Source organism: Syngnathus typhle, linkage group LG14, assembly GCF_033458585.1.
Source record: "Syngnathus typhle isolate RoL2023-S1 ecotype Sweden linkage group LG14, RoL_Styp_1.0, whole genome shotgun sequence".
NCBI lineage: Eukaryota > Metazoa > Chordata > Actinopteri > Syngnathiformes > Syngnathidae > Syngnathus > Syngnathus typhle.
In genome coordinates this window covers 1475255-1502450 of record NC_083751.1, presented here as the reverse complement: position 1 = coordinate 1502450, position 27196 = coordinate 1475255, and the positions used below count along the sequence as shown (strand labels likewise).

The 27196-nt window shown below is 45.1% G+C and overlaps 1 protein-coding gene across 5 annotated transcripts in view; it reads right to left on the bottom strand.

The window, feature by feature from the left end:
• The window catches only part of dennd1b (DENN/MADD domain containing 1B), a 66652-nt gene that overhangs the window by 6613 nt on the left and 32843 nt on the right, over positions 1 to 27196 (bottom strand). For 4 of the 5 annotated variants that reach the window (XM_061297308.1, XM_061297304.1, XM_061297305.1 and 1 more), the window contains 12 exons: positions 26569 to 26622; positions 26085 to 26195; positions 20834 to 20934; positions 19895 to 19940; positions 18011 to 18112; positions 10855 to 10980; positions 8981 to 9082; positions 6409 to 6499; positions 5671 to 5711; positions 4663 to 4698; positions 4520 to 4576; positions 3871 to 3960 (listed from right to left, as the gene is read on the bottom strand). In XM_061297308.1, coding sequence (XP_061153292.1) covers positions 3871 to 3960; positions 4520 to 4576; positions 4663 to 4698; positions 5671 to 5711; positions 6409 to 6499; positions 8981 to 9082; positions 10855 to 10980; positions 18011 to 18112; positions 19895 to 19940; positions 20834 to 20934; positions 26085 to 26195; positions 26569 to 26622 — 957 coding nt within the window. The remainder of the gene's footprint in view (positions 1 to 3870; positions 3961 to 4519; positions 4577 to 4662; positions 4699 to 5670; positions 5712 to 6408; positions 6500 to 8980; positions 9083 to 10854; positions 10981 to 18010; positions 18113 to 19894; positions 19941 to 20833; positions 20935 to 26084; positions 26196 to 26568; positions 26623 to 27196) is intronic. The other variant, XM_061297306.1, reaches the window with a different exon arrangement.

The window sequence follows — 27196 nt, the reverse complement described above, 5'->3', positions numbered from 1 at the left end:
CCCGCTCGGTGCGAAGCGAAGTGTTTATTAAAGCAAGGCCGAGCCCGACAAAGCACACGCAGGTCATCTTCCGTTACAGCTTTGGTCCCGTCTGTCCGAAAAGTTCCAGCCGTAAAAGAACGGCGCCCTCCCTCGCACGGCAACTTTGCTTTTGCTACTTTTCTGCAAAGAGTTCCTCAACAGCAGTTATTTGTCTGACTGCTGAACTCTGCGCACCAACGTAAAGAAGAAAAAAAGGCTGTTTAAGAGCCCAGGCACCCGCAGTCAAATAGCGTCGAGCCTGAGGCCTGACAGCGCCGAGGAGAACTTGACAAAGAAGAACAACAGATTATCATACCGCTGCTCCATTAGCTCCTCGAAGCTGAAAGGTGCAAATGAAAAAGTCAGCCGGCTCACATTTTCTCTCTTTCTGTCACTCTGCCGTCACTCTCAGCGAGAGGGGGGGATTCACGAACGTGAAATCATTTTAGCAAAATGACCTCAAGCCCGCATTTGGAGAGAGAGTCGGTTCTCCTCCATCAAGGAGCGTGTTTATTATCTCAGCTTTTGTTTTTACCCCCCCCCCTCTTTCTCTGACGGGAACATTTATGTCTTTCGTATCATTTTTGATCTTTTTAGCGCTTTGATCCGAGCTCCAGTGTGCTTGGCGGAAGAGCAAAAGGATTGGGAATACCTTCACTAGCACATTTGGACATAAAAGCCAACACGCTCGCCGCCGCCTTCACAGGCCGGCCTGCGAGGAAAAAAACCCAAACCGCTCCGACCTCATCCGTAGCACCTTAGCAGTCCCAATGCCTCCAAACATTTTCTACACATTACAGTTCCTTTCTGGTTCTAAGAGGAAAAATCATCGGTATCGATTTAGCCAAGCGCTTTCCTCCGCTTATGTGGCGGGACAACTCTCACGCTCTCCAAATTGGACATTATGTATTTCATAGTAGCCACTCATCTCCCAGCTTGGCAATGTATGTAAAGACATGGCGGTAAAATGCAAAGAAACCTCGGGGAGAAGCAGACACTCTGCAGAAGTACGGCCAAGTCTGCCTGTTTAAGAGCAAAAAGAAAAAAAGCTCCGCTGCTCGTCCATCCAACTGGCCTTGGCTGAAAGCGCACTTTGAATACGGGAGCCATAGATATATATAAAATGTGCTGCATGCTTATTTTATTAAACCTTCAAGTCTCATCCAGGTGTCTGAGTGAGAAGATGCAGTACACGGTTACTGCCTGCAGATGGCACTTTGGTTTCAGCCCAAGCAGCCATGATATGCCATTTTATATTCACCCTAAATAAATGTAATTGCTAGATCTTTGGTCTGGGCGATACGAGACCTCTGCGGCACCTGACGTCCCATGTATTATTATTATTACGTATTGTTATGATCGATCAGCAGGAAGGACTATAAAAAAAAAAATCGACAAGTGTACAGTGTACAGATATTAATGAGAAACATCATTGATTATGAAAAGGTCTATCTTTCCATCTCTCTAACTTGCTCTCTATATATATACACACATACTGTATATACAGTATTTATGTGTGTTTGTGTGTGTGTCAGGCATCATTTTCTACATTAGAGCACATGTCAAGTTACGTGTGTACACATTATATCGTGTAGGTCTCCACTGGCCATGAATATATGAGCTGTCTCCCACTGATAGAATCCACAAACATCCCCAACCATGCATTTATTCAATCCACATACACGCGTACCGATCCACCTCTCCGCCTGCGGATATTTTGTAACGCTGAACGCGAGGAGACCTGAGCCCAGTCACGAGTCCGCTGGTTGACTGTCCATAACTTGGTCTCAGCCACCTCTGCTCTTTATAGAGTGGTCACTTTGTGACTGGCCTGACACCACCACCCTGCTCCCAGAACATAAATGGGCCTTCAAAAAAAGAGATGTGAGCCAAAACAGTGGCAAGCCGCCTTGTTTTCATCCAACCAAAGCGGTCCTCCTACATTCCTAATCAACAAGCTCTCCAAAAGGTTCCAAATCACCCACACCCTGCGCATGGCAAATCCCACCACAGCGCAAAACTTCATTCATCTCCTGATGTTTTTTTCCCCAGCAGTGTTGAATCATTGAGGGGATTGGAATGTTTTTCAGCCCGTTTTTGAAGCTCGGCTTGATTGCCGATGCTTCTCAGGTCACACAACAGGTGAATGCAGGAGACCGATGTCAATATTAAATGATTAAATGCGATGCTAACGCTTCATAGAAGATCGGGAAACACACAAATCCCTCCATCCTGCTAGTTTACGCAATCTAATCTTACTGCAAGCGTTGCGCTGATGCCGCCGGTCATTTTAAGCCACACATGGTGGACCAGGCTCACAAGAAAAAACATTTTTTTGTGCTCAAAATACACTTTTTTGTTCTATTGAACCTTCTATTGAACGTATTTTCGTTATTGCGCAATATACATATATTTTTTCAATTGTATGAGGACATGTCTTTTTTTTTTTTAACCACCAATCCCGCTTAATTCTTATTCCCAATGACCTCAGTCGCCGTGAACACCTGGTTCAGACCGAACAATACTATCACAATATCACAGCGAGGAATGCGGAGGGAAAAGAACACAGCAAAGGGGAGAGACACACAGAGATAAGATGGATGAGCTACAAAGCCTAACCCCCCCCCACCCCTCCCAAATATAACACTTAGTTTTGTCCACCCCATTTGCTAGCTTGCAAGGTCACATATTTTTAATCCAACGTCACCCAATGAGTTTATATGAAAATTTCATTTTGTTACTTTAGAAAATCAAAGTCTTATTTGCAATGACATGTAAAGATAAATTGATACGCAGAATGACTCTGTGGGGGATATTTTACGAAAGGGGGTGATTGTGATGGAAGAGAAAGCCCTACATGTAATATTTATTTGATAAATATCAATTTTTTGATTTATTATTCCTTTTGTCAGACACAAGTTCCTTCTGTCACTGCAGTTTTTTTCCCCGCAACAATTGCGTGTTTGCAACAAACGTGAGTTTATATTAAGAAAACGCAGAATGTCGCGATGACATGAAATGTGGCTGGACAATGAGATACACTTGGGTCTTACGTGACCCTCCTACAATGGTCTCCAGGGACCCGTTACCGTAGCGATGAGCAGCTCTTAATGACACCGACACGACTGTGAGCGAGCGTGTGTGTGTCGCTAGGTGCGTGCGTGCACATTGCATGTTAACTGTTAATTTGAGCGCATCCTTTGGATGCAGCCAAAGAAGGTCTTTGGGAGGGGGGGAAAAAAAAAACTAATTGCCCTTCCTCTGCTTGCCCACCCCAGGCCTTCCTTCGCACCTTCTTGTGTGTTAAGAATGTCCAGCCTGGTTGCACACACTGGACACACAACGCTAATGAGAGGCCCCACAATCACACACCGAAACTGTCACGAGATGTTGAAAATAGAAATTGGGAGCCTTTTCATAAAACAATGGAAACTATATAAATAAATCAACTGATCTGTGCGTCTCTCCAGTCATGCACATTTAATCAGCCAATTCCCTTAAAGCGGAAAAGTGAATGTTTACATAAACTGCACGCTGCGGTACAATCCAACTTTATCTCATCGTGTGTGTGTGTGTGTGTTGCACAACATGCACACAAAGAGCACTTTCAGAGGAAATGCTGACCAGCGTGAGTTGCGTCCGCACTGTTCTAGGAACTGTAGCGCCTGTGCAACAGCGGCGTGCCGAAAGAAAATAAAAAAAGCTCATCATTATATTTGGCACACTGACAAAGTGATGCGCTTGGACGCGAGTAAACGGAGGTGGCTACATCCATATCAGTCAAGCTCGGGGATGATCAGGGCAGAGGTAGTTAACTAATTTGCTGCTGTGTGTGTGTGTGTGTCATACCCGTCTCATCCTTTGCAGTCGCCTTGGAGACAGGCTCTTGGTACTAGTGGGGGAGCCGGCACAGACTGTCATGCCTTCCTCCTCGTCCTCCTGCGAGGCCAAAATCATCCAGATAAATGGCAGTTACAAACATATCCACAACGGTACGGTGCAAAACATCCCGTCCATTTTCGTCATTGTCCGCTCGCAGCAATGTCAAACGTGTCGACGACGACGCCTTCAAACAACTTTCCGGAATTTTCGTGTCCCACTCTCAGCGTGTTTTACAGAGCGCTGCATCTTGCTTGCCGTTGCTTATCATCAGCGTCCCGCTGACAGATCAAACCGCTTTCGCCTCATCAAATCCAGCGAGCTTATGGAAACATACACCTCGTTACATTAGCTTTGAGGAAATCACAGGCTCGCTGATGAAATATGCACACAATCAAGCGGAGGCCCAGGTGACGTGACAGGCCGTAGCCAGAGGGGCGGCGGTTCAAAATGCACAAGCGTGAACAAAGCACCGTGAGGGCTTTGCCCATCATTAAAGAGTCCGGCACGGGAATCACCGGCTCCATGTAAAGCAGCTTCTTGCGATGAGGGACGTGCGTATGTGTGAGAAAATACGTCTTTGGGCGTGTGAGGTGTGAAGGTCAAGGTTGCTGCTCACCCGGGCTTTAAGTCGTCCCTTAATGTCCCGGATGCCCCTCTTGGCGTGACTTTTGGCCTGGGAGGAAATCAAAATGGCATTTTATTGATAATACGAATAAAATGGTAAAAAAAACAGCAGATATGCATCCAAGTGCCATTTACCTTTATCACGGCTGTATTGATGAGCGCTCCTCCCCTCTGTTTACAAAAAGAACCGAAATGTCATTGACATGGCTTTGAATGAACTGTCACTATTGTCATATTGCTATCTCACACAAAAGTAAAAGCGACTGGCACACCAGCTTGCAATAAAAAAAAATGTTTTTTGGGGGGACTTAGTGGTCCATAATAATGGCGGACCAGCACGGACAACCAACAATATACTTTTGTGTGTTCGATGAAGTTTGACTGACTTTTCCAATTTTAACTCCGTTTACGTTCTCGACCTTCAGCAACCTCGTCCTTTAAAACAACGGCTCCTGTGATTTTCGATATGCAGAAGCCATAAATAGCAGCTGGCAAAGTATCAATCACCGCTCGCGTTTCAAGGCATTACGGCGCTTTTTATTGAGAAGCGGACGAGAGAAAGGACGCCACTTGATTGATATTCACTTTGAGGCCGGCCGGCCGGCGGAGCAGCATTCTCTTCCTGCCGCATCTTTCCCAGTCATTTCTTTGTCATCCGGCACGTGCTCCCTTCAGGTCCCGAGTGAAAGCACAAAGCGTTGGCTAAACAGCTAAATAGAGAAAATGGCAGGAGGCGTTTCAGAAGGGGGGCGAGGTGAAGGCCCCTCTTATAGATCCCTGTCAGTCAGGAAATGTGAACTTTAACAAACCTTTGAAGAGCACTCTAGAGAACTAATTCAGCCTCAGCTGACAGCGGGGGGAGACTTACAGACAGTCAGTAGAGTGAGCGAGCGAGAGGAAGAGACAGAGATTGGATTGGGATATGACAGAGATGAAACCAGGGAGGGAGATAGAGAGAGAAAAGGAAGGAGATGTATGTTCCCGGCTCGCTTTAACGCCCATGTTTGCGGTCAGATCAACACGTCACGTCGTGTCATGTCAAATCGCTTGCGTGTCTCCACCGTCCGGCTTCGAGCGAGCCCGAAATGCTCGGTGGCGGCTGCGCACGGACGCTTTTAATTATGAAAGGAGTCGTGTGAATACCTTGACAGTATGCATCCACTGTTGGTAGGACTTTGCGTTACCTGAGGAGAAAATTCAGAAATGAAATGATTTCATGTTGACGTACGGTGAAGAGAAGCTATTTTAATTTGATTTTTTTGTTTTGTTTTGGTGAGAACATGATATAACGGTAACGTCATCTGACCTCATGAGTGTTCATTTCGGGTCGTTTTATTTGGATTAAGAACAGAAAATAGAAATGACCCAAGAAAACAGGTGGGTGTCATTTTGCTGCTTTGATTTGGTTATCGATGGTGCCAAAGTTGCCAATAAAACAGATGACGAATGTCTAGGGCGGCACACGATTAAATGATTTGTTTACGCTTGTAAATAGAACGAAGGGGTCCTTTGGGATTTCATTTCCTCTCAGATGTCGGCAATTGTAATCGTCTTTTGTATGATCCAGCCAAATTCATCGTTCGCTTTTAATCCTGTCAAACATGAATACGACTAATTCCATTTGAAAAGGTCCTGCTTGGCTTTTACATTTGGGGTGTCACTTTTTTTTCAAAGTCGCCTTTTTTGTCAATAACAATTAGAATCCAATCATCATCAGTACATCAAATCAGCACTTGAAAGTTTGGCTGTCACCTCGGAAGAACTTTAAGACGCCTCTTTTTTTTTCTTTTTTCTTTACACGCAATAAGTTTCATGTCGAAGGTGAAATATGCCAAATTAATCCAAAGTGACTAATTGACGGACAGGTCTGCCACAACTCACTTCCACAAAAGCCCCCTTCTGTGATCTCTTCTTCAAACACGTCGCTGAAGCCGCGGCCTGCGTTCAATTTGGCCAGCCGTCCGTCGATGAACTACAAACATAAATTACAGCTGCTTTATTAAAGAGAGGAGGAGGAGGAGGGGGGGCGAGTACACACTTAAAGTGATATACAGACACGTGCTCAGAGTCAATCACTGGGGCGACACCGGCCGGGGGTGTTGTTATTCCTCCCTCCCCGACGGAAGCGCAAGACAAAAGATTAGATGCTTTGCAGGTATTAGGAAATGGCTAATGCGGAGCAGGTGAGGGATTAGCGTCCCCACAAATGAGGAAGTTTCATTTCCGCTCTTCGGAACACCTAACGGTCTCGTAAATATAGGAAACTCCCCAAGTGTGACAGAAACGTTTATAAAAAAAATAAAATTAAAAAACTGGTTAAGGCCATAATAACGACAGGTAGGACCAATATTTCTGGACTATATCTACTATATTAATGGATTTATTTATTGAGTCGAATTAGAGGGCTCACTATATGGCAGGTGCCAATCAGCATAGAAAGTCGGTCACGGTAATTAAAAATAAAAAAGTATAACAAAATTATTTTTAGAGCGTTTGGCCCAGGCCGAACCAAGTGCAGCCCTAATTTGCTCCTCTTTGCAAGTGTGTCAGACATAACAACAAGAGCATAGGTTGTTTTTGGCCATGTTGTCCTCCGGGACTGTCTGTTAACTAGCGAGCCTCCGGTCAGGGGCTTGGAAGATCATCATTAGACGGTTTTAATGAGAGGTGAGAGACTACTCTAATTAGCGCACATAATCAAGCCAGATCAACAGCCAGCCAAAGATGCCACTTATCTTACTCAGACTGATTACCTGACTCATTGTGGTCATTAATTAGACAGAGTGGTCAGCGCAAACTAATGATTTCCTACCTAACGTGTATCAAGAACGTTTTTTTTTTGCTGCTTTTATGTCAGTCAACATTTCACTGGGTTCTATGCATTCTAAATGGAACCAACTTGTGAAGTCAGACCAAGGCTGCGGTGAATGATAAATTGTTGATGGGTCATAAGTTGTGTGAATAGAAGCTCTTGGCAATCGTCCCCCGTATATTCCAGTCAACTGTGTGCGTGCGGCTTAGATTTATCGTGCTGACGAAGAGTTCATTGACTCAGACTCTGCTAGCAGAATGTGTGTGTGTATGTGGGGGGGGTCTGATAGGAAGCAGGTTGATGCCATCAACCTTTCCCCCGCATTCTTTGAGCAGCCTGAGAATGGATGGCCTGGGGGTGAGACGAGTGGCAACATTCGGGTAATAAATCGAAAAGAACATTTGTTTATGTATTTCCTTGATCGGAAATGGCCGCAATTAACGATCTGTTCATTATTTTTGGGGAACTCTTATGAGTAATAATATGGCAGGGCAGGCTGTCTTCCGTTTTTACAATCTTCCTTTTCATTGCCTCCTATTTTCTCGATTACACTGAATTTATTGCAGTAGGTCAGCACTGCGCTTTTCAATTTGAATTGAAAAGAAATCCGTTTCATGCGTATCAAGAACAAAAATAAGTTGGGGTAAAGCCATACTCGGCTAACAATTTAGCTGATTCCTGCATGAACTTGAAGCTATTCTTAAAAAGAAAAAAGAAAGTACAGAGCAGCCGAGCCACACAAGTTGAGAGTCCCAGTGTTCCTTGACGCCTGGACTGTTGTTGGAGCGGATATGGGTCAAGGCCAGTGCAAAGCTCGCGCACGCCACTGGCATCTCGGGCGAAAGAGGAGTGGGGGAGATAAGCCCATCCCATCCCATCCCCCGTGCAGATAAGGGCCCGTTTTCCCAACGTCGGGAGGAGGCTTTGAACTGCGCCTCTCTATCTGCTCTGCTCTGCTCTGCCTGGGAAAATTAGAGATGGAGCACAGTGTCCAAAGAAACAAAAGGCTGATTGAGGCTCTACTCTGGGGGGTACCGTCACGGGTCGGAGATCACAAAGAAAAGTTCAAGGGGGTGAAGAAAAATGTTCTTCATAGCAGGGGTGTCTTTCCACCACCTTGAGGATGGCAGAAGAGCCATCACCGTAAAGTATACGTGGAAGGAAAGCTCTTGCACACACATGCTCATTCAAATTCTTGCAACACGCTTGTGCTGGCTGAGATAAGCAGTGTAAACATTTTCATGAGGTCAGTAACCATCTATGAATCCGGGCTTCTGTCTTGACTGCTTCTCATCACCCGGGGGGGTAAAAAAAAAACTTCTACAAGCGAACTGGAATTACACCGACTCAGCACATCATTTGCTGAGCGCACGGCAGAAAATTTGCGACAAGATCTTCGACATAATGATTGTTTTTTTGTGAGGCAGCATCTCATGAATGTTGCAAAACGGGGTGCCTTTTTGTTAACCTCTTCCACTAGTTGATCTGATTGACGGCTTGGCCAGACGGAACCTTCTGCCCGTCATCTTCCCGATACAATTTGAGCAGGTCTCGTTAGCAGTTTTTTAGCAGCACCGCAAAGCAGTGCAACAGATACATTGGCAAAAGACAAAAATGATTTCTACAAATACAAAAATGTACCTGTTTGAAGAGCTGCAGGTTGACAGCCATGGACAGAAAGTTTCTCATGGTGCTTGAGCGATGGCTCACAAAGCTCTCCTCGCAGAATGTTATCGGCTCCCCCTTCAAGAGTCCACACAAACACGATTGCTTTTATGACGACAAATTCATCATTTGAACAAATTGCTAAATACTCACAAAGTAAAACCGTAATGAGCAATATGTTTTTAATTTGAAGTCACCGTAATAATATGCACAATTGGAACATGAACACAATTATAGTGTCTGGAAGCACGCGACTTAATGATAAACTTCAAATGCACTGCATATAAAAGTCATTTAATTCAGTCATTCATTTGTGTACCACTAGAGGAAGCCCGCATAGCGCACTTTGAGAAGCACTGGTTGATAAGATAACGAGCACGTGTCTGCTCGAAACTTCAAAACTCTTTCAAAATAAGTATTTCAACCAATTTCTTCATTAGTGGGTCGAAAAATATCTGAGAGGGGACATGACGGCAAGAGGAAGGGGGGGGGGGGGGGGGGGGGTCCCTCGGTAGGGAGGATGCACGCAGTCCCAGTAAATTCCACAGCGCTCCACACCAAGACGTTCTTACTGTTCCTTACATCATGCCTGTTGGCCTGTGAGCTGTAGACACAGACCATGACAACAAATCCACTGCGAGCCAATCACACGGAGCCCCCGGTCATTTTCAGATCATTAACATAATTCTCACATAGTGCAATGATGCTCTAAATTCTTTGGCTGTAAAACAATGCCTGTTGTCTGGTGGTCTGGCTGTGAGCACAGTGTGATATTGAAAAAAAATAAATAAATACACAACAACACTTGGAGGCTAACCCCATTTTCAGGGATGGGCGGATGATCGCAGTGGCCCAAATTACATCACAGGAATAATGCTCCACTTACATCACACGATAAAAAAAAAAAAAAAAAAAGTTTTCAAGGCTCATTCTCTCATAAAAGGGGGTGTTGAATCATTTTTTCCAGGCCCCATCTGGCTGCCGATGCCTACGGCCTAACTAGCAAAACAAAACTGAACGGCATGCTGGGAAATTCACTTCATCCGTATTTAGAGAAGTCAGTTCAGGCTGCTGAAGTGATTTTACAGCCTTGGCTAGATCACCTTGATACACACGACGTGATTAGAAATTTGGTGGTGCTTTGAGCTTCTGCGGAAATCCTAGTAGGTGATAAACACCTGGCAGAACCCGAGCCGGAAAAAGATTGACCTACGAAAGCTTTTCCAATCGTGGGATTTCTCATTAACATTTCCCGGTGAGGTTTCATTTACAACTCAGCGAGACTCCCGCCACGTTTCCACGCCCTTCCTTCTGTCAAGACGTACGGGCCGCTAAATCGCAGCGATGAGAGTCGCTCGGCAAATATGGCAACTCGGTTGAACGGCGTGTTCGCGCGAAAATGCTGTCTGTAAGAAAACCGCTGCCAAATCACGCCACGCGCATGTACGCATCATCGAGTGCGAGTGCTCGTGTCAGAGAGGAGGCAGTTTGTTCTTGTACTGTCTGTATTCGAAGAAAAGCAAGACAGCATCAATAATGTAGCAACTTGGAGAGTGGGAGTCCACAAAGTCCAATTAGTTTCAAAGCTAAAGGAACAAAGGCTTCGCTATTTGTCAAACAGGACATGCTGTAGTCGGCCCGGCCGGCTGGCCGGGTTCTGACTCGCACCTGATCTGCAGAAAAGATTGACTAAAGTGATGTGAGCAGGCCTCAGCGCAGGAAAGTCAAACTCCAAAGGCGGTGAAAAGAGATCTTCAAAAGAAAGGTTCAGAGTCTTTGACAGGCCCACCTGAAAGTTGCACTCTGCCTGCCAACTCACCTTTGAGGCAATTCACGCTTTTTGGACTTACGGGTTTATATCGGAGCGCGTCCCTGTAGGAGCCGAAGAGAGCGGCCTGCGCTCTCAGGAAGGCCCTGGCCACGCCGCTTCCCGTTGCCGTTGATTGCTTCTTGAGCTTGGCCTTCAAAGAGTACACCTGGTGGAAAACAGGACGAGAGAAATGCGCTGAGGGAGGGAAATTATCACCTCTGAAATTGGCAGGGGGGGGCAGCGAGCCCATTCCGAGTGTGAAATATCACATTTGCAGGTCATCGCAAAAAAGAGAAATAGAAAGGAAGGCTGGAGCCTTTTCAGGGAGATGATGCGTTTTGCTGCCGGGAGCACCTGCTGCTTTGCTAATTGAGCAGAGGATGGGGAAATGGAAAGTCACATCCTTGCTTTTCCTCACATAGCCATCACCTTTTTTTTTTGCTTTCCATTTCTTAGACTTCGTTGACTTCCCCTCCCCCTGATGGCTCCCTCTAGAAAGATCCTCTTGACATAAAATGTCTTTAATTATTTCCCCCCCTCTCTTAGCTCCAAGACTCCAGGCGAGGAGAGGAGAGGAGCAGCAGGCCCGAGCTTGTTTTAGGATGACAAAAGATTCACCCTGGCCGTGGTCCCCGGGGAGTCTGGGAAACAAGTTGTCAAGAGTCTCTCCTCACCTGCTCAGCAGCAGTCGGAGGACTGAGCGAGGAGAAAGAGAGTCGGGAGGGAGGGAGGGAGGGAGGGATCTTTTCATTTGATCAGGTTGTAATTTACGAGAAGTCAAGTCAAATTTGCACATTTTTGAAATGATTATTTAAAGTGGGGTGTGTTTGCCATATACCGTAATTTTCGGACTATAAGTCGCGTTTCTTTTCATAGTTTGGGTGGGGGGGGGGGGGCGACTTATACTCAGGAGCGACTTATATACATATATATATATGTTTTTTTTTTCACTTTTTTTGGGCATTTTATGGCTGGTGCGACTTGTACTCCAGTGCGACTTATAGTCCGAAAATTACGGTAATTAATACTACTGTATATTCAATGAATATTTCTAATATTCTTATCGTTATAATACTAAATATAGCCAAAATAATTCAAAAAAAGCAATATAGTGACAGCATTCCTCGCATCCATCACCAAAATGACACCACGCCACTCAGCACGACAGGACAATCGTGACGAGAAGCGGCGGCCATTGCTGTCTGGGTATCCGGCAATCAGCCGGTGGGAGGAAAGAGAAACTTCAGGGAGGAGAAGCAAAGTGTTGTGAGAGCTCAGGCGGAAAGGAACAGAGAGTCGCGAGCAGAAGAAAGAAGGCAACAGAGAGAGTGTCAGTCTTAAAGTGGGACAGAGACAAAATGAGCAGCATTTCTCCTGGGCTTTTCCTCACTCTCCTCTGCGTCCCCCCCCCCCCCTGCCGCCCCCCCCGCACTGCCATCGCAAATGCTCCCAGGCATCAAACGGAAAGTTTATCACGGCTAAATTAACAAGTGTCATCTCCATATTCACTCATTGTGCTAAATGCTTTTATGTTTGTGTAAAGCTCTTTCTAGAATGAATATTTCATGTTGATATTCAGATTGCTTGCAATTCATTAAAACCCTTTTTTTATTTCTGCCGTATTTGGCGCTGGGGGTGCGCGAATCAAAGTGAACACAATGTCAGTCTAAGTGGGGGAGGCATACCCCCAAAGACTGGCAGACAAGACGGGCTAGCTGACTTTACTGAGCGCTCACAGTTAGTTGTGTGCAGCGGCGGCGGCGGCGGCGGCGGCGGCGGCGGCGGCGTTTGAACGGCTGAGAGCGTTGCGCCGGCAAACACTTTTTAATGAGGTGGGGACACAATCACTTGTGTTCTCTTCTTTCACTCTTAGGGGTGAAAAAGTTCTCTTCCAAAGTTTAAGGCTGATTAAAACTCCTCCTATGTCACATGCGGGCGATCAATCGACAGTTACAAATATATCGAGTGGTGAAAACTTGATTATTGGTTACGACGCGAGAGCAAAGCCCACCGGCTCGATCGCGACGTTTTTTTTTTTTCTTTTTGCATATCACATGAAAATAAGCGTGTTGGGTAATTGGCGTTTGACTGCGGAAGCCCGCACGGCAATCGTCAGGTACGTCTCCACGGTAATGCTTCTGTCAAACTAATTAACTTCTCCACTTTGAGCGAAACTAACGAGACGCGTACAGGCATCGGAGGAAGGCCGGGCGGGCTCTACAGGTGATAACCCGATTTGGCGCTGACATTTTTGAGTGTAAAGTCACAGTGGCGGTGATGAGATCAAAGTCGGAGAGTCCCCCATTGGGTCCAATTAGAACTATTGCATTGTGCACGGGAGGGGGAGGGGGCGAGCCAAAGAAAACTGTTGAGTTATGGTATTCATAATCTATGCAGAGAGGCCTTTCCAGCCCAGGTCCTCTCCCCATAGCTGTGATCTTTTCAATTTACATCAAGGGAGGACGGTCGCGGATGAAAGCAGGGCATCCGAGGCGCGGCGGCGGCGCGTGCGCGGCGGCGGCGGCCCACGGAGGGCAGACACGGGGCCTCATTAAGGCCCGGCCCGCTCGGCCCCAAACAGGCTTTCAAGTGCGTCACGTAAAGAGCACGGGGTCAAAGGTCAGACAACGAACAGATCTCCATTTAACTCTCCAGCTGGAGACGGTAATTAGCAGGTGCAATGACGAGCTAAGCGATGATAGCGCGCTAGCGGGACAGCTGTGCGCCGCGCATTAATATGGATACTAAAATAAAGAAGGCTTATTCCGCTGACATTCGGGCAAATCTTTCAAACTAATCTTTAGAAGAGCCTTGCTGAAATATTGATCTTTACTTGTTGAAATAAATGCACCGCTGCGCTGGGGATGTTACACATGCATGATAAAAATGGATTGCGTATACTCCATTGGATGACGCCACGGGTATGCAGCTAATGTGGATGGGGATTGAAAACAAAATTATGGAATAGTGAGACAAAAACATTTCTATTTCTGTCAATGCACCATTATGTTCAATGTTTCAACCAAAATAATGCGATTAATTAATTATTCAATAAATTGCAAATGTACTGCTTGACAAAAAAATTGGTTTTGTGCTTGGAATCCTCAACATAAAAATAGTTGACATCTTCAGACTTTGGGAGGCCAGCTCAAATTTGGTTCTGAAAGATAAATTGGGCTTCTAATTCATGATTACGGTCCAAAATGGTCAAATGTTGACAGCTTATTGAAACTCAGTCGGAATTAAAGTTCTTCATGACGCTGGAGTGTGTCCTCCTAATGAGGTTGTCATTTTATACTGTCCTTGTTCATATTAAACATAATAATAAAAAAGACTGTACAATCAAATAAATTAATCATAAGTTGCACACAAATAATCACACTAAAATCCCACTTAAAAATAAGCCTTCAGCCCTGACACTTGTCTGCTGTATAAAAAAAGAATAAAATGTAAGGTTTTTTTTTTTCTTCCAGCCCAAAAAATCCTCACAAAAAAAAACGGAATGTTTTGTCCATGGAAAGAAAGCCATGGGGACGCAATTAAAGAACTACAAAGAAAAAAAAAAATAGCGATGAAAATCTCCCACTTTCTTTTGATGTGCTGCAGTTTGAACTGTATGCGCACACACAAATATGAACAAAGACACACTAAAAAAAGGAAGGCATGTCCTTTCACATATCAGCACAAGTCAAATATGCTCTTTTCAACTCGCAAGTTGAAAAAAAAGAAAATCATAAAATGTGCTCTTTTCAACTCGCAAATTCATGCATTTATTAGATTGAAGGATTTCATTCTTGGAAAATAATGAGGGCAATTGTGTTTTCCATCAGGCCTTTGCCGGGATTTGATTTGAAGTGACGACTTCAAATACACACACGATTAGTTGCAATTAAGGTGCGGCGGCGGGCGAGACGCCTAATTCTTCGTTTCCCAGCGTGCCGGCTGCCCGAGTCAGGTGAAATAAATGTGTTTTGGTAATCTCATTGCCGTGAGATTTTTTTTTTTTTTTTTTTCCACCCCGTGCGTGGGGCTATTTTGTCAAGCTGACCTCTTAAATCCGCTGAGTTTTGCATACATAATTAACCACAGTTAAATGTCATCTCGAGCATCGTCCGACCGACGCAGTGGGTGATGGCGCTCTCCCCCTTTTTTTCTTTTTTACTTTTGATCTACAGAATTGCAATTTGAAAATGAAAGCCACATGAGTGTGTGTGCCAATTTAAAAATCCCAATTTATATAAAAATACCTGGCGCCTGATTTTTTTTTTGAGCCAAAACGATTTGTCACAGTAGCAAATTGTGATTTTTGTAAAGCGACACGAGCCTTTGTCTTTTGCCTTGTGATCAATTAAGTGTCAGACGGAGGCTTTCTCGCTTTGATCAGGTGCTCGCCGTTTTCCCCGACTAATGACAGAACATAGCCCGCGCGTCACGTCAAATGACGGCACCTGAAAAGGAAAGAGGCACCGCCGCCATTAATATATTTAACACGGCAAATGACTGTTGTTGTTTCCCCGTCTTATTCTTTGCCTGCTCTCTCTCATCTTCTCACCCGGGCGTCCGGATTAATAATAAGCGAGCGAGCAGGTACTAATTAAGTGGAATTCCAGGTCTCTTTTGAGTCAGCTTGTTAGCGATGAGGACACGCCACGGCGCCATTTGATGTTTGTGTTTACACGCACGTGTTTGAGACGTCGTGTCGCCAAACGGAGGCCTGGCGTCTTGATGAATGCTGAGTGATTCTCTCCGCCCGAGCTTAGCAGCCACGCATTGTTTGCCAGCCACTAAAGCCGCCCTTCATTCCTCGCCGCTATTATTCTCACGTTAAAAGCCCGCCGTCACCTTTTGCGAATGTATAAATAAAGTTGAATAGATTGAAAGCTGGGCCGGATTTTGACATCTATTTCAAGTGGAGCTAAAAGCAACAGAGCGCTCTGATGTTGATTTAAGCGAGATCCTGCTAATGAAGGCAACATGTGGAGCTTATTACGGCCCGCTGACCAGTGGTGGTGCTTTTAGCAGGTTCAGAGTTCACAGTTGTCCCGAATTAGCCGTCCTTCCTCAGACGGCACTCCTACACTGGCTCCAGCGCTGACGGCCCGCCCGCCCCCTTAAAGGTCTTTCCCCGCAATTTCACACATAATATTTTAGATTTATTGACTTTCACAAATGCTACCATGCCAGTAGCAGTTCCGCTTGCTTCGGAAAAAAAAGTTCTGAATGATAGAGCGACAGTAATAGGACACAAAAAGGATCTATGTTTCCATTTTTAACGACTGCAGATATTTTTGCAGATGCTTTTACTTGCTTACTTTAGTTTTGATTATCTCTCACATTGTTTGCGAAGAATTGAGGTCCGTATATGCATAAATAAACAAGATTAATTGCACAGACACAGTGCTTGTGTCAGTAAAATCAATATGTTGACAAGCATCCTGAAGAAGAAGAAGAAAATAGTCCATTTCTTTCTGGAAGATCAAGGTATTTTGGTTACTTCTTTCTTCTGAGACGCACAGCGCTTCCCCTCTGCATAGACATTGTACTGATAACTTTATAATTGGCTTTTTGGTTGCTCGGCTGGGCTGTTTACCTCGCTCGTCATTAAAAGTATCCAAGAATAGCAAATTAGGGAGTGTGTTAATTCCGAAAAACAAACAGCGTGTGACTGGATGCGATTTTTTTTTGATCCGCGCAACTGATGTGTTTTTCATGTGGCGTGGCAACCTATTCAAGGTGAGGTGCTCCAATGCAGCTTTCTCTCACATCACAGCCTAATTCCTTCTCTTCTCCTCCCTCTCGCTACTTTGCCGACACGGCGGCGCGTGCGCTCCCAGCCGCGGCGCATTTGATCATTTGTATTCCCAATCAAGGGGTAAATATACAGCGTACACACCCACTTCCTGTATTTCAAGCTTCTGTTTGGAGCTTTACAAATGATCGAGGGGGCTGAGGTTGCGTCTGCACGCCTCTCCTGAGATCACCTGGCACGCTTAATCAAACATTGCGCCTTTAATTTGGTGTTCGCTCCCCCCCCCCCCCCCGAAAAGAACATCTACAGTCGGCGGCGCCGAAACGTAAAGTCCAACAAGGAGAAGGAAAAGTTGCTGACGTTCCCAAACACGTTTGCTTGGCTTTAATATTTTATATATTTTTTTTCCTATATACGTAAATCTTTATATTTATTATTTTGGAAGTTTGAAATTCTTTAGCTAGTATGGCACTTTTTTTTACCATGATATTGTTTCCGAACCAGTATTGAGGTATTTTAAATCGAATATAGGGCCAGACCAAGAGATTTTTTTTTTCTCGCCTCTTCACATTTTGCTTGTAACGTTTCATGGGTTTAAGTTTTGTGGGAGTGAATTGGGTGGTAGGGTGAGGAGAGCTAAGTTTGACGGGATTCTCATTTGCCGGATAGTCGATTGAATGACATCCAGTCGGTCGGTCGGTGTTAGCGTTGTGGGTAATAGCGTGTGCGTGCAACCTCGGCGGGCGGGCTCCCGCGCCTGGCAGAGCCGCTTTAATACGCACCGTCTGAAAACCGATAAACAAACAATCCCGCTTCGACAGAGCGAAGACAAGTTTTGTGTGTGTGTGTATATACACACACATATACCTGTGTGCGAGTGCAAATGCGTGAGTGACCCTGAAGCCGGTCACTGTTTCAGGAAGCGCCACAGTATCATTGTTCCGTTAATTAAAGAGACGAAGCGCTGGCAGGTGGCTTCACGGCACACACTGGTAATTGGCCCCCTTCTTCCCACTCTCTCGCTCTCTCTCCCCCTTGAAAATCAGCCATCGCCTCATTCCCACCTCCTACCCCTCGCTCTCCGAAACGTGCCAGTGGGCAGGCAGCAAGGCAAGACTTGGTAAAATAATGATAAGAATGGATGGAGATGAAGGGGAAGGCAGTTGCAAGTTTTCCCACAAGTCTCTGATGGTCAGGGGAACCATGTTTGCCTTCAAGCGCTGTGCGCCGCCGCCGCCACGGGAGTTTACTTAAGACAGCCGCAATCTGAGGGGCCGGTGCTGCACACATTAATGATGCGGGGAAGGGATGGGAAGGGAGAAGACACACAACAATACAATGACAACTTTGGGCTCCATGAAGACTTAGTTCAAAAGAAGGGGGAAAATGGGCTTCACTTTTATTCTTGTATGAAGAGAACAACAAGAAAAAAAGAAAGGTGTCTCACCACGTCACCCGGAAGGTTATGCAGATCGTCAAAGGGACTCTCCAGTGTGTTAGTGTCCACGTTCAGGATGACCACATCCTCCAGGGACCGAGCGCGTACTCTCTGCAAGAAGACAACGTCACAAAATGATTCCGTTATTTTCTGTTTTCATTGAAGCCGCTTTGGAGCATGTTTTACCGATAATACACAATGACGCCTAGCATGGCCGCTACACCGCAAACTGCTCGTCTTCTCCATCTCATCATCCAAAAGCTTCCCAGTTGATGAGCAAGTAAAAAAAAAAAACCCAACAACCTTCTGCTAGCCTTTGAATTGAGATTTTAATAACAACTGCTATTTACTAACTGGTCTGATCTGAATTTCACAAGCACTTTACACTCTGCACAAGCCTAAATATGACATTTTTTCTGTGTGTTTGGTTTTGGATGGTTAAAGTAAAAGTTTTGAAGATGTGTTGTGCACAGTAAATGTCAGCTGGTTGTTGCGATGATGAAAGGCTGACTGGCAGTGAAACATGGCATATTGGCAAAATGCCACCGACTTTACTCACGCCTTGACATTCACACTACATGACTTTTTAAAGCACATGCATGAATAATGGAATCATTTTAAAATGCGCACTTTACCAAGCTGCTTTGGGTCATCCCAAACGGAATTTAATAACAACAATAGGATGATAAATCAATTCAATAAAGATCAAACTATGACATATAGTAGCTCTAGATTAATTGTCTGCCTGTATTTTTTTTATTTGATTTATTATATTTTATTTATTTATTTATTTATTTAATTAATTAATTTATTTCTTTTTGTTTGTTTGTTTTTGTTTTATTTGATTTATTATATTTGATTTATTTATTTAATTAATTTATTTATTTCTTTGTGTTTGTTTGTTTTTGTTTTATTTGATTTATTATATTTGATTTATTTATTTATTTAATTAATTAATTAATTTCTTTTTGTTTGTTTGTTTTCATTTTCCAATGCACACTTTTTTTGTGGATCTGTGTTGTTTTTTTTTTATCCGAGTGACATATTGCGATTGTCTGAGAAAATACACACGCAACACATAAGCACGCTTTATACGCTGCCTTGGGATTGCTAATGAAAACGTCCAATCGGATCAGAACCTTCTCACTGTAACACGCGCGCCGCGTGAAGAATGCCACTGAAAGAGGATATGAGAATTGCACACTCTCCTCAGCACTGGAATCTCATGCGTCAACAACACAGTGATTGTGTGCTACGCTGCGTGCATCCTGATGGCAACAAACGCAACAATTATTTCAGTGTGATGCAGGATACAGGCAGGTGTGTGTGCGTGCGTGCGTGTGTGTGTTCGGGAGGGGCGCATAGTGTGTGAATTTTCTAGTTTGTCACTTTTGTGACAGCCTGTGTGTGCAGTGGAGGCTCACATGCTGATCTGGACTAATTATGGAGTGGCAAGAAAGGAGGTCTGTCATGGATGCAGAGTGTGATAAATACTGCCACTGCCACAACTGTCACACAACTATCACACGTACACACACACAAGCTTGCGCTCACAAACAATGGCTGCGGTGATGGCTCGCCCCACCAAACAACACAAAGGTTTATAACAATGGCGTTTGTTTGTGCTTCCAGTATTTTTTTTTCCTCCTCCTGTGTGCTTAACGTCTTTTCAGCCAAAATAGCAGGGCGTCATTTGGGAATGATAGTTAGAGCCTTACTTCATCAACAGTAAATGAGTACAGTAAAGTTATTGCATATCTTTGTTTGCTTTGTAAACTTTATCCAGCTGTAAACTGTGCACGCTCCTTCATATACTACATACATAATGATGCATATGTACTTTTATGTGATGATGCATACTTAAAAAATGTAAAAAAAAATCAACAAACATACCTCCAGCAGACTAAAATGAACTCCCACAAAGTATGGCATTGGGGCACTGCAGATGGAGGAAAAGGAAAACAATTCATCAGTACTCAAAATCATAGGGGAAAGTTGCTACAACTAATTTCACACGTGAATTCATTTTCTGTATGGAAGGATGGGGGGGGGGGGGGGGAAGTCATTTGGATTCCATCCCACTTTCTAGCGTAGCCAACTTATGTTTGAGAGCTTTGTCATGTTTATGTCTGAGAGTATCATTATTACGCATATGTCACAAAAAAATGAACATAACAAAAAAATGTTGATATTTTAAAGCAATAGTGTTGGAAAGTGGAAGCAGATTTTTTATTTTGATTATTATAATGCGCAAAATGCTCCGGAGCAACTTGGCCACTGAATTTGAATTCAAACATCACTAGGGTGAAAAAAAAGTCGTTAATATGGCCGCAACTGTATTTGACTTCTACTTATGATTAATGCCAACGACTGACTGTAAATGTCACCATTGTTATGACTTAAAAAAAAAAAAAAAGCATAGTGAATCACTGAGTATTGTTTTGCCATCCAAGCCACCTGTCAAACAACTAAAAGACATTTTCAGGCATCCTTTTGATTGAATAGCGTTGTGTGCCCGAGAGGATTCGGGAGCTGCAGACTCATAATCAACCTAATTCAAGCCAGCAACACGCAGCAGGCTGCTAGCGTTACCGTGTAACATGTGACACTATCGTCCATCAACAACTACGCACGTACATGCAGGCGCACCATATAACATCTAATAACATTTGATTTGGCTCATCAGAGTTGGAAGGACACCCCGCGTGATTCAATCAGCTGCTGCTGAGTCTTTGCAGAGTGTTGAAAATCACATCAGTGATGAACAGTGGTGAAAGGCACATGTGACCGATCACGGCTATGTTGTGCGTGTGCGTAGGTGGCAAGCCTTACCAGCAATAGTCCAGAAGATGCGGGGGCAGCACAGGGATGAAGATGTGCTGCCAGTACATTGGAAAGAGCAAAGCAGCTGCACCGTGCACGCACGCCGTTAACTAGACAGAAAAGGACAAAGTCAAATTCATTGATGAGGTTCAACTGGTGAGAAAACATTCAAATTGATCAAGTGAGTTTTTCCACACAAACAAATTTCATCTGATGATGATCATACATTATGATTACATCTTTCAGAATTGTTTACATTGCATTTTTAAAATGTCTATGACTTCATATTTGCAGGATTCTTTTTTGACTAAGTGCAACTGCAGCGAAACACACGTCTGTCGGTCGTCCTAAAAATCAAAATGAGCAAAAAAAAAAAGTCACAGAGTGGGAGAAGAATAAAAGAACTTGAATCATCAACCTCTTAAACAAATAATGAGGTGCAATCAAATGAAGATGACACTCCAGTCAAAGCGAAAGGGCAGAAAAAATTAAAATCGTCGTCTTCCATTGTCTTAGCGCCACGCCCCCCCCCCCCTTTTTGACACGGCGTCTCTTAAAAAAGCAGGCTAAAAGTAATGACCTGCAACACGCACACACACACGGGCAGGCACGGCGGGGGAACGAGGCGTTAGCTCATCCCCCAGATTAAAATAACATGATTAAATATGGAAAGAGAACAGAGGTCTGAGGGGCTCCTGCGGGACTTCATTAGGGCAAATTGCCAAAGAATGAAACATGAGTTAGCCAAGAGAGACTGCCGGCTAGGCCAATACCACCGGGACACACCCCGGAGCAGAGCAGCAGCCGCTGTTATACAGCTACGGCTTCACACTCAATGTGTGAAGCGGACACACACTGTCACGCACACACAGCCAACCACCAGGAGACCCTCTGCTCACTGACACACAAAGTGTCACAATTGACCGGCCAAGAGCCAAATCCACCACTGCCGAAATGAGCCCCCCCCCCCGCCACCACCACCAGTCTTCTCCTCCACCTCAAATCAAGCCCGGACATTTCTCCGCGCATGTTTATTTGAATTTAATTCATTTTTCCCATTGACTAAAGGGGAGAAAAAAAAAAAAAATTGTTGTCTCGGTGCAATCTCGCAACAGTTAAGGCTTAATCAAGCTTTAATTGGTGCCTTGCTCTGTGCATATCTGAATATGCATATTTCCTCCTCACGCAACACAACAATGTCAAAAAGAATTCCCTCGCAAACACTTTGGCTTCTTTTGTTCATTCCACCAAATCAATCCGATGAATATTAATGTGGGAACGCGAAACGCTCGGTGGAGGAGTCGCTATCAAAATCATCCCATTCTTTTTTTTTTTTCTTTCCCCCACCGTAGTGATGATAAAGGGCCATTAATTTGTGATAAAGAGAGGTCAGCAGTCATGCACGCACACACACACACACACAAAGTGGAGATCCAACAGGCGAGTATATTCCTCCTCTGGGAGTGCGAGACAAGCCCCAGCCATTCAGTGGTACCAGGAGGTAATGGCACAGAACACCTCGCTAACCAAGTCCAATTATCTCCAGCAGGCCTCAAGGTGAGCCCCCCAACTGGGGTGATTTACTTGCAGGTTGAAAGGGAAAAAGAGGAGTCTCTCACTCTCCCAACACCCACTCACTCTTTTGGGGGAGTTACCTGAGAATGGAGGAGGTTAGCCATCCTAAGATATTCAAGAGATATATTTGCTATCTCTTAATAGATAGAGATGGACGACTACGATACGCTAGCTCAACAGCTAACTTGAAAGGATTAAAAATAGAATACTGCTTCATTCAAGGAGTTTTTTTTTTTCTTTCAGGGGAGGGGTCAGAGGATTGGGACAGAGGGGATTCACGTGACGCCATAAGAGGCTAAGGTTGATAAAATATTTGCCAGGCTGATAAATAATAGATGAGTGAAGCCAAATGGCTTACACGCTCCACAAAAGACCTGGGTGCTTAATATTCCATTCAATGGAGAATCACAGATACAGTCCCCAAGAACAAATACAGGATTAGGTGCTGGGTCCAGTCCTCGGGGACCGGGGCTCAGCCCGGTAATGAGGGGCTGCCTGCCTTTCACACTGTGCGCGGGCGGGCGGGCAGGCGGGCGGGTGTGTATGTGTGTGTTGCCCCCCCCCCCCAATCCGCTAAGCGATTATACAGCGACAGCCTGCTTCAAAAAGCAGTCAGGGTCTTTGGTTGTGCCCTGAGAGCTTTTTAGTGCACTTGTCGCCGAAATATAAAAAAAGACGGCTACTTGGAGACTCGTTCGCAATTGGACCACGGACAGAAAAGATGGGAGACGGACGAGCACCAAAAAAGATGGGGAGAAGAAAAAGTTGAAGAGTGTCTCACAGCTGGCTCTCTCTGTGTGTCCTAACGAAAGACTTAAGTGAAACGAAATTAGAAGTGAGGACAGCGGTGTTGAAATCATTTTCCTTTCATTGTTAAATAAAATGTGCTTTCACCAAACGCACAGCAGATGATTTAAGATTTTATCAAATGCAGAACGCATTCCGAGTAAGATTTGCATTTAAAACAGGCCAAATTCTTTTTTTTTTTTTTTTTGCAAAAAATCTAATTTTTCCTATTTTTATCTTTCCAGCTGTCTTTCAGTCCAAGCCAGCCTGCAGCTTCCTGTTTTGTTTTATTGTTGCACTATATTAGCCTTTCTTTCTTTCTCCTTCTCGGCACCAACTAAGCTTCCAATTAGCCAGTCTGCTTTGGCCTCTGTAGACAAACAAGGATGTCGGGCCCAGTGCGACACGAGCGTGCCTCACAACAAGTACGTGGCAGCAGAAGAGAGAAAGAGGGCAGGTGTGTTGCCGCGGGCAACAACTCGCGCCGGCCCGGCGGGCAGGAAGGCAGGCCTCCTACACGCGCGACAGAGAATCTGTCACAAAGACATAAGGTGTGAGTACCTGCACATAGAAACAGATGCAGGCGTGCAAAAAAAAAAAAATAATAAAAAACACCCACGCCATGCAAATGGCCACATTAGTGGCTACGGCAGCAGAACACCTGGCTTGAGGTTGAGATCAAGCTAAAAGACACGGAAGAGAGGTGTAGTAGCTAGACGGGTAAAAAAAATATATAATAATCATATGTCAGAGAGGACCAAGTCGAGAGACACAGTCAAGTCGGGCAACAACAGAGGAAAAAGGCAGGAAACAGAGAGACAGCTGGCACTCTGGGCCGTGCTGGATGGAGAGCGAGCCAGCGAGCGCCTTGTTAGCATAGGCCTGCCTGACAGGCTGCTGTCAGACCACGCTGGGGCCGAGGCTCGGCGAGTTTGCACGGTAGGCAGGGCTTTGCGAGCTGGGGGGCCGAGGCAGATGAAAGACGTGGAAGGGGGGGTGTCCTCCCAGCTGACTAGTTAGCGCAAGGCCCGATGCAGCCCCATTATACGGCACCGTGACAAGGCTCCACGCTCGGCTGGCTCCCGCCCCCTTCCGCCACTGTGTTCACCTCTGGTCACGAAACAGCAAAAAGTCAACCGCTGCATTGTTGTACAATGATGATTTATTCCTTTGCTGTTGGCCGCTCGGATTGACACGCCGGCTTCACTGGAGGCTTTAACACCCCCGAGCGGAAAGAATAAACGCGCTACATTTGTTCGACTCTGTGTCCACTTTCCAGACTCACCGCCGAGTTGGGCCGACTGGGTAGGCATTGGCGATAAAGACGATTCCGCTCTTCCGAAAAGTTGCTGGTGTGTGTCTGCGGGATTTGTTCAACCCCCAAAAAACATTGGAGGGGAGCAAAGGTCACTGATATTACACCTTTGAGAAATAGCTGGCCATCTCCGTCGGAGTTCATCTTGAAGTTTTTGTGCAAGTTCTTCCTCACAAAACTCACCCAAAAGTAGAATAGAATTTTCTAAACCAGTTTTATATTATTATCAATATGATGATTTGATGACGTTCCTGTCGATAAATGATGAACAACGGTGCTGCTGTTTTAAGTGTTGAAAATATCGTTTTTTTTCCACACCAAGTAGCATTTGTGTGTGCGCTCATCTTCCAGCATCGCCACAACTCCTCCACTACGAGTACAAAACAAGCTTTGAAAACACGACTGTCCATCCCGCGACTGCCAGCAGTCACTTTATCAAACATTATGACAAACTGACATCCATTATATACTATTCACCTATTTGATCACCAGACAATGGGCTGGATAATGAGCTGGGTTCCTTCCAGCTAACTATGCATTACTTTTCCTCCTGAACTTGGAGGTCAGTCAGAAAAAAAAAAAGAAAAGAATGCATCACAGGAGCAGTAATAATGCAAAGGCCTGCAAGTAATCCCAGCGGGGATGTGAAAATACCTTTGTACTACGGCGCCTGACATATACGGCTACCGAACCAAAACAGCCCTCCCAGAGGAAGCCGGATGGATCGACAGATGAGTGGATGATGGATTGCGCGGGATAAAAGGCAGAGAGCTAGAGGTCTGACCGACAATCTCTTAAAATATCCCGCCGGTATATTTTCTTAGGATAAATAACACGAGCTTTTCGAATCGCATTGACGCAAATTGCTGCTGTTTTGACACAGGTGAACGTCGAGGAGGGCTGGAGACCTTGGACAGCGCCAGCCGGGCTGCTGATATTGGATTCGGCTACATTCGAGATACAGATAGGAGCGGGGTGACATCACTTCCCGCTTCCATCTCATCTGTCATAAACATTTGGCTCTGCCTCAGCAAACACAAAGATAAGGGTGGAAGGAGGAACCGAGGAAGGAAGGAAGAAAGTGGGGGGGGGGGGGTCGGAAGGATTCCCTCTCTCATAGACACACACACGATGCGAGTTATGTGACTAGTTATCAACAAGATTCACCCTGTTGAAAATAATTAAGGGCTCATTAAGCGATCCATTCCCAAAGACGTTTTGGTTACATACAGTTCCGTGCATCGTTCTGAAAAAAAAAGACGATTCGATGGGTATCGCGATACATACGATTCAAGTGGAATGACTCAATTTGGTTCAATTCATCAGGATGACCTTTCGATTTCATATGTCATGTGATGCAGGAACAGTACAATTTGGTTCCGTTCAATCAAAAACGATTTTCCGATTAAAATCCATTTTCGATTACTTTTGTGATAATAAAGCATAACAAAAGAGCAAACGGACGCTTCGAAGGAACCGATCAATCTCGGCAAGGTACGAGTTTGAGACGGCTTGCCCGAACGATGACATCACGCGGCGAGTAAATGACACGCTAGCAAACGCTAGCCAATGGGAGTGACTCACAGTGCTCAGCTTGCTTGAGGTAATGATGATGCGCCGCTCGTGAAGCATACTGCTGTACAGTTGCAGCATGTTGTTGATATCCACGGCCACAAAGTATTCCGTCAGGTTTCTCTAGAAATGGGCAGAAAGGCAGAGAGGGATATCATAACAAAGCGTCCTCATGGTCTATCTGGGCGTCGACCTTTTTACTTTGTTCCTAAAGGTGAATGAAAGCGGTCGAGATTTGCATGCGCCGATGCTCGACTCCAAATCGGAAAAAAAAGGGGCGAGTTACATCTAAAGTCTCTAATACCCGTGGAAGTGGCTGAACTTCAACATGAAAATGTATCAGCAGCGGGAGACCAAAGCCAAACAAGAGGATGACGCAACGGTTTCAAAAGATGACAAGTGTAGCTGGTTAAATACGATTAGAGGCAGAGATGTTTCCAGAAGAGAGGGCTGGCTTTATCTCTCTCTCTCTGTCTGCTTTTCCACAAATACTTACGCTCTCTGGGATAGTTGGCAGGCCATTGATATCCGGGGCGATGAAGTAGGAGTGCTGCGCAAAACACAAACATGCAGGAGAAAGAAGAGAGAAGGTCACCAGTGAAGCGCACCACTTACATAGAAGAAAATGAGGGGGGGGCTTTGTTCTATGATTTATGGCTCATCTTCAGCTCTGTCTATATGAATTGCTGAGCTGGTGTCTGAACTGTGGCGCTGCTTTTATCGGGCTTACAGAAGCTCAATCGAAACTCATCTCCCCGTAGACGCAGACTGGGGTGAGGTCTCTGGTGGAAAAGCCCACTCTTTATTTAAGCGTTGGGAAGGCGAGATTTATGTGTGCCAGCCAGCCAACCAGCCAGCCAGCCAGCCAGCCAGCCAGCACGCAAACACGGCTTGTTTGGAGGATCACAGAGATGCCTGTCTCACTTTGGGAGAGCAGGGCACTCGCGGTGTTCCGATCAAAGAGGCCGGAGAGGGGTTCTGTCTGGAGACAGGTAGGCAAAGCATCTGTTGCCGGCCTGTCCCCCCCCAAACACATGGCAGAGTGGCTCATGAGACTTTCAGTACTTTTTTTAATACCGTCCAACAATGACTCGATTGAATTGGCCTGCAGTGTTCATTCATCA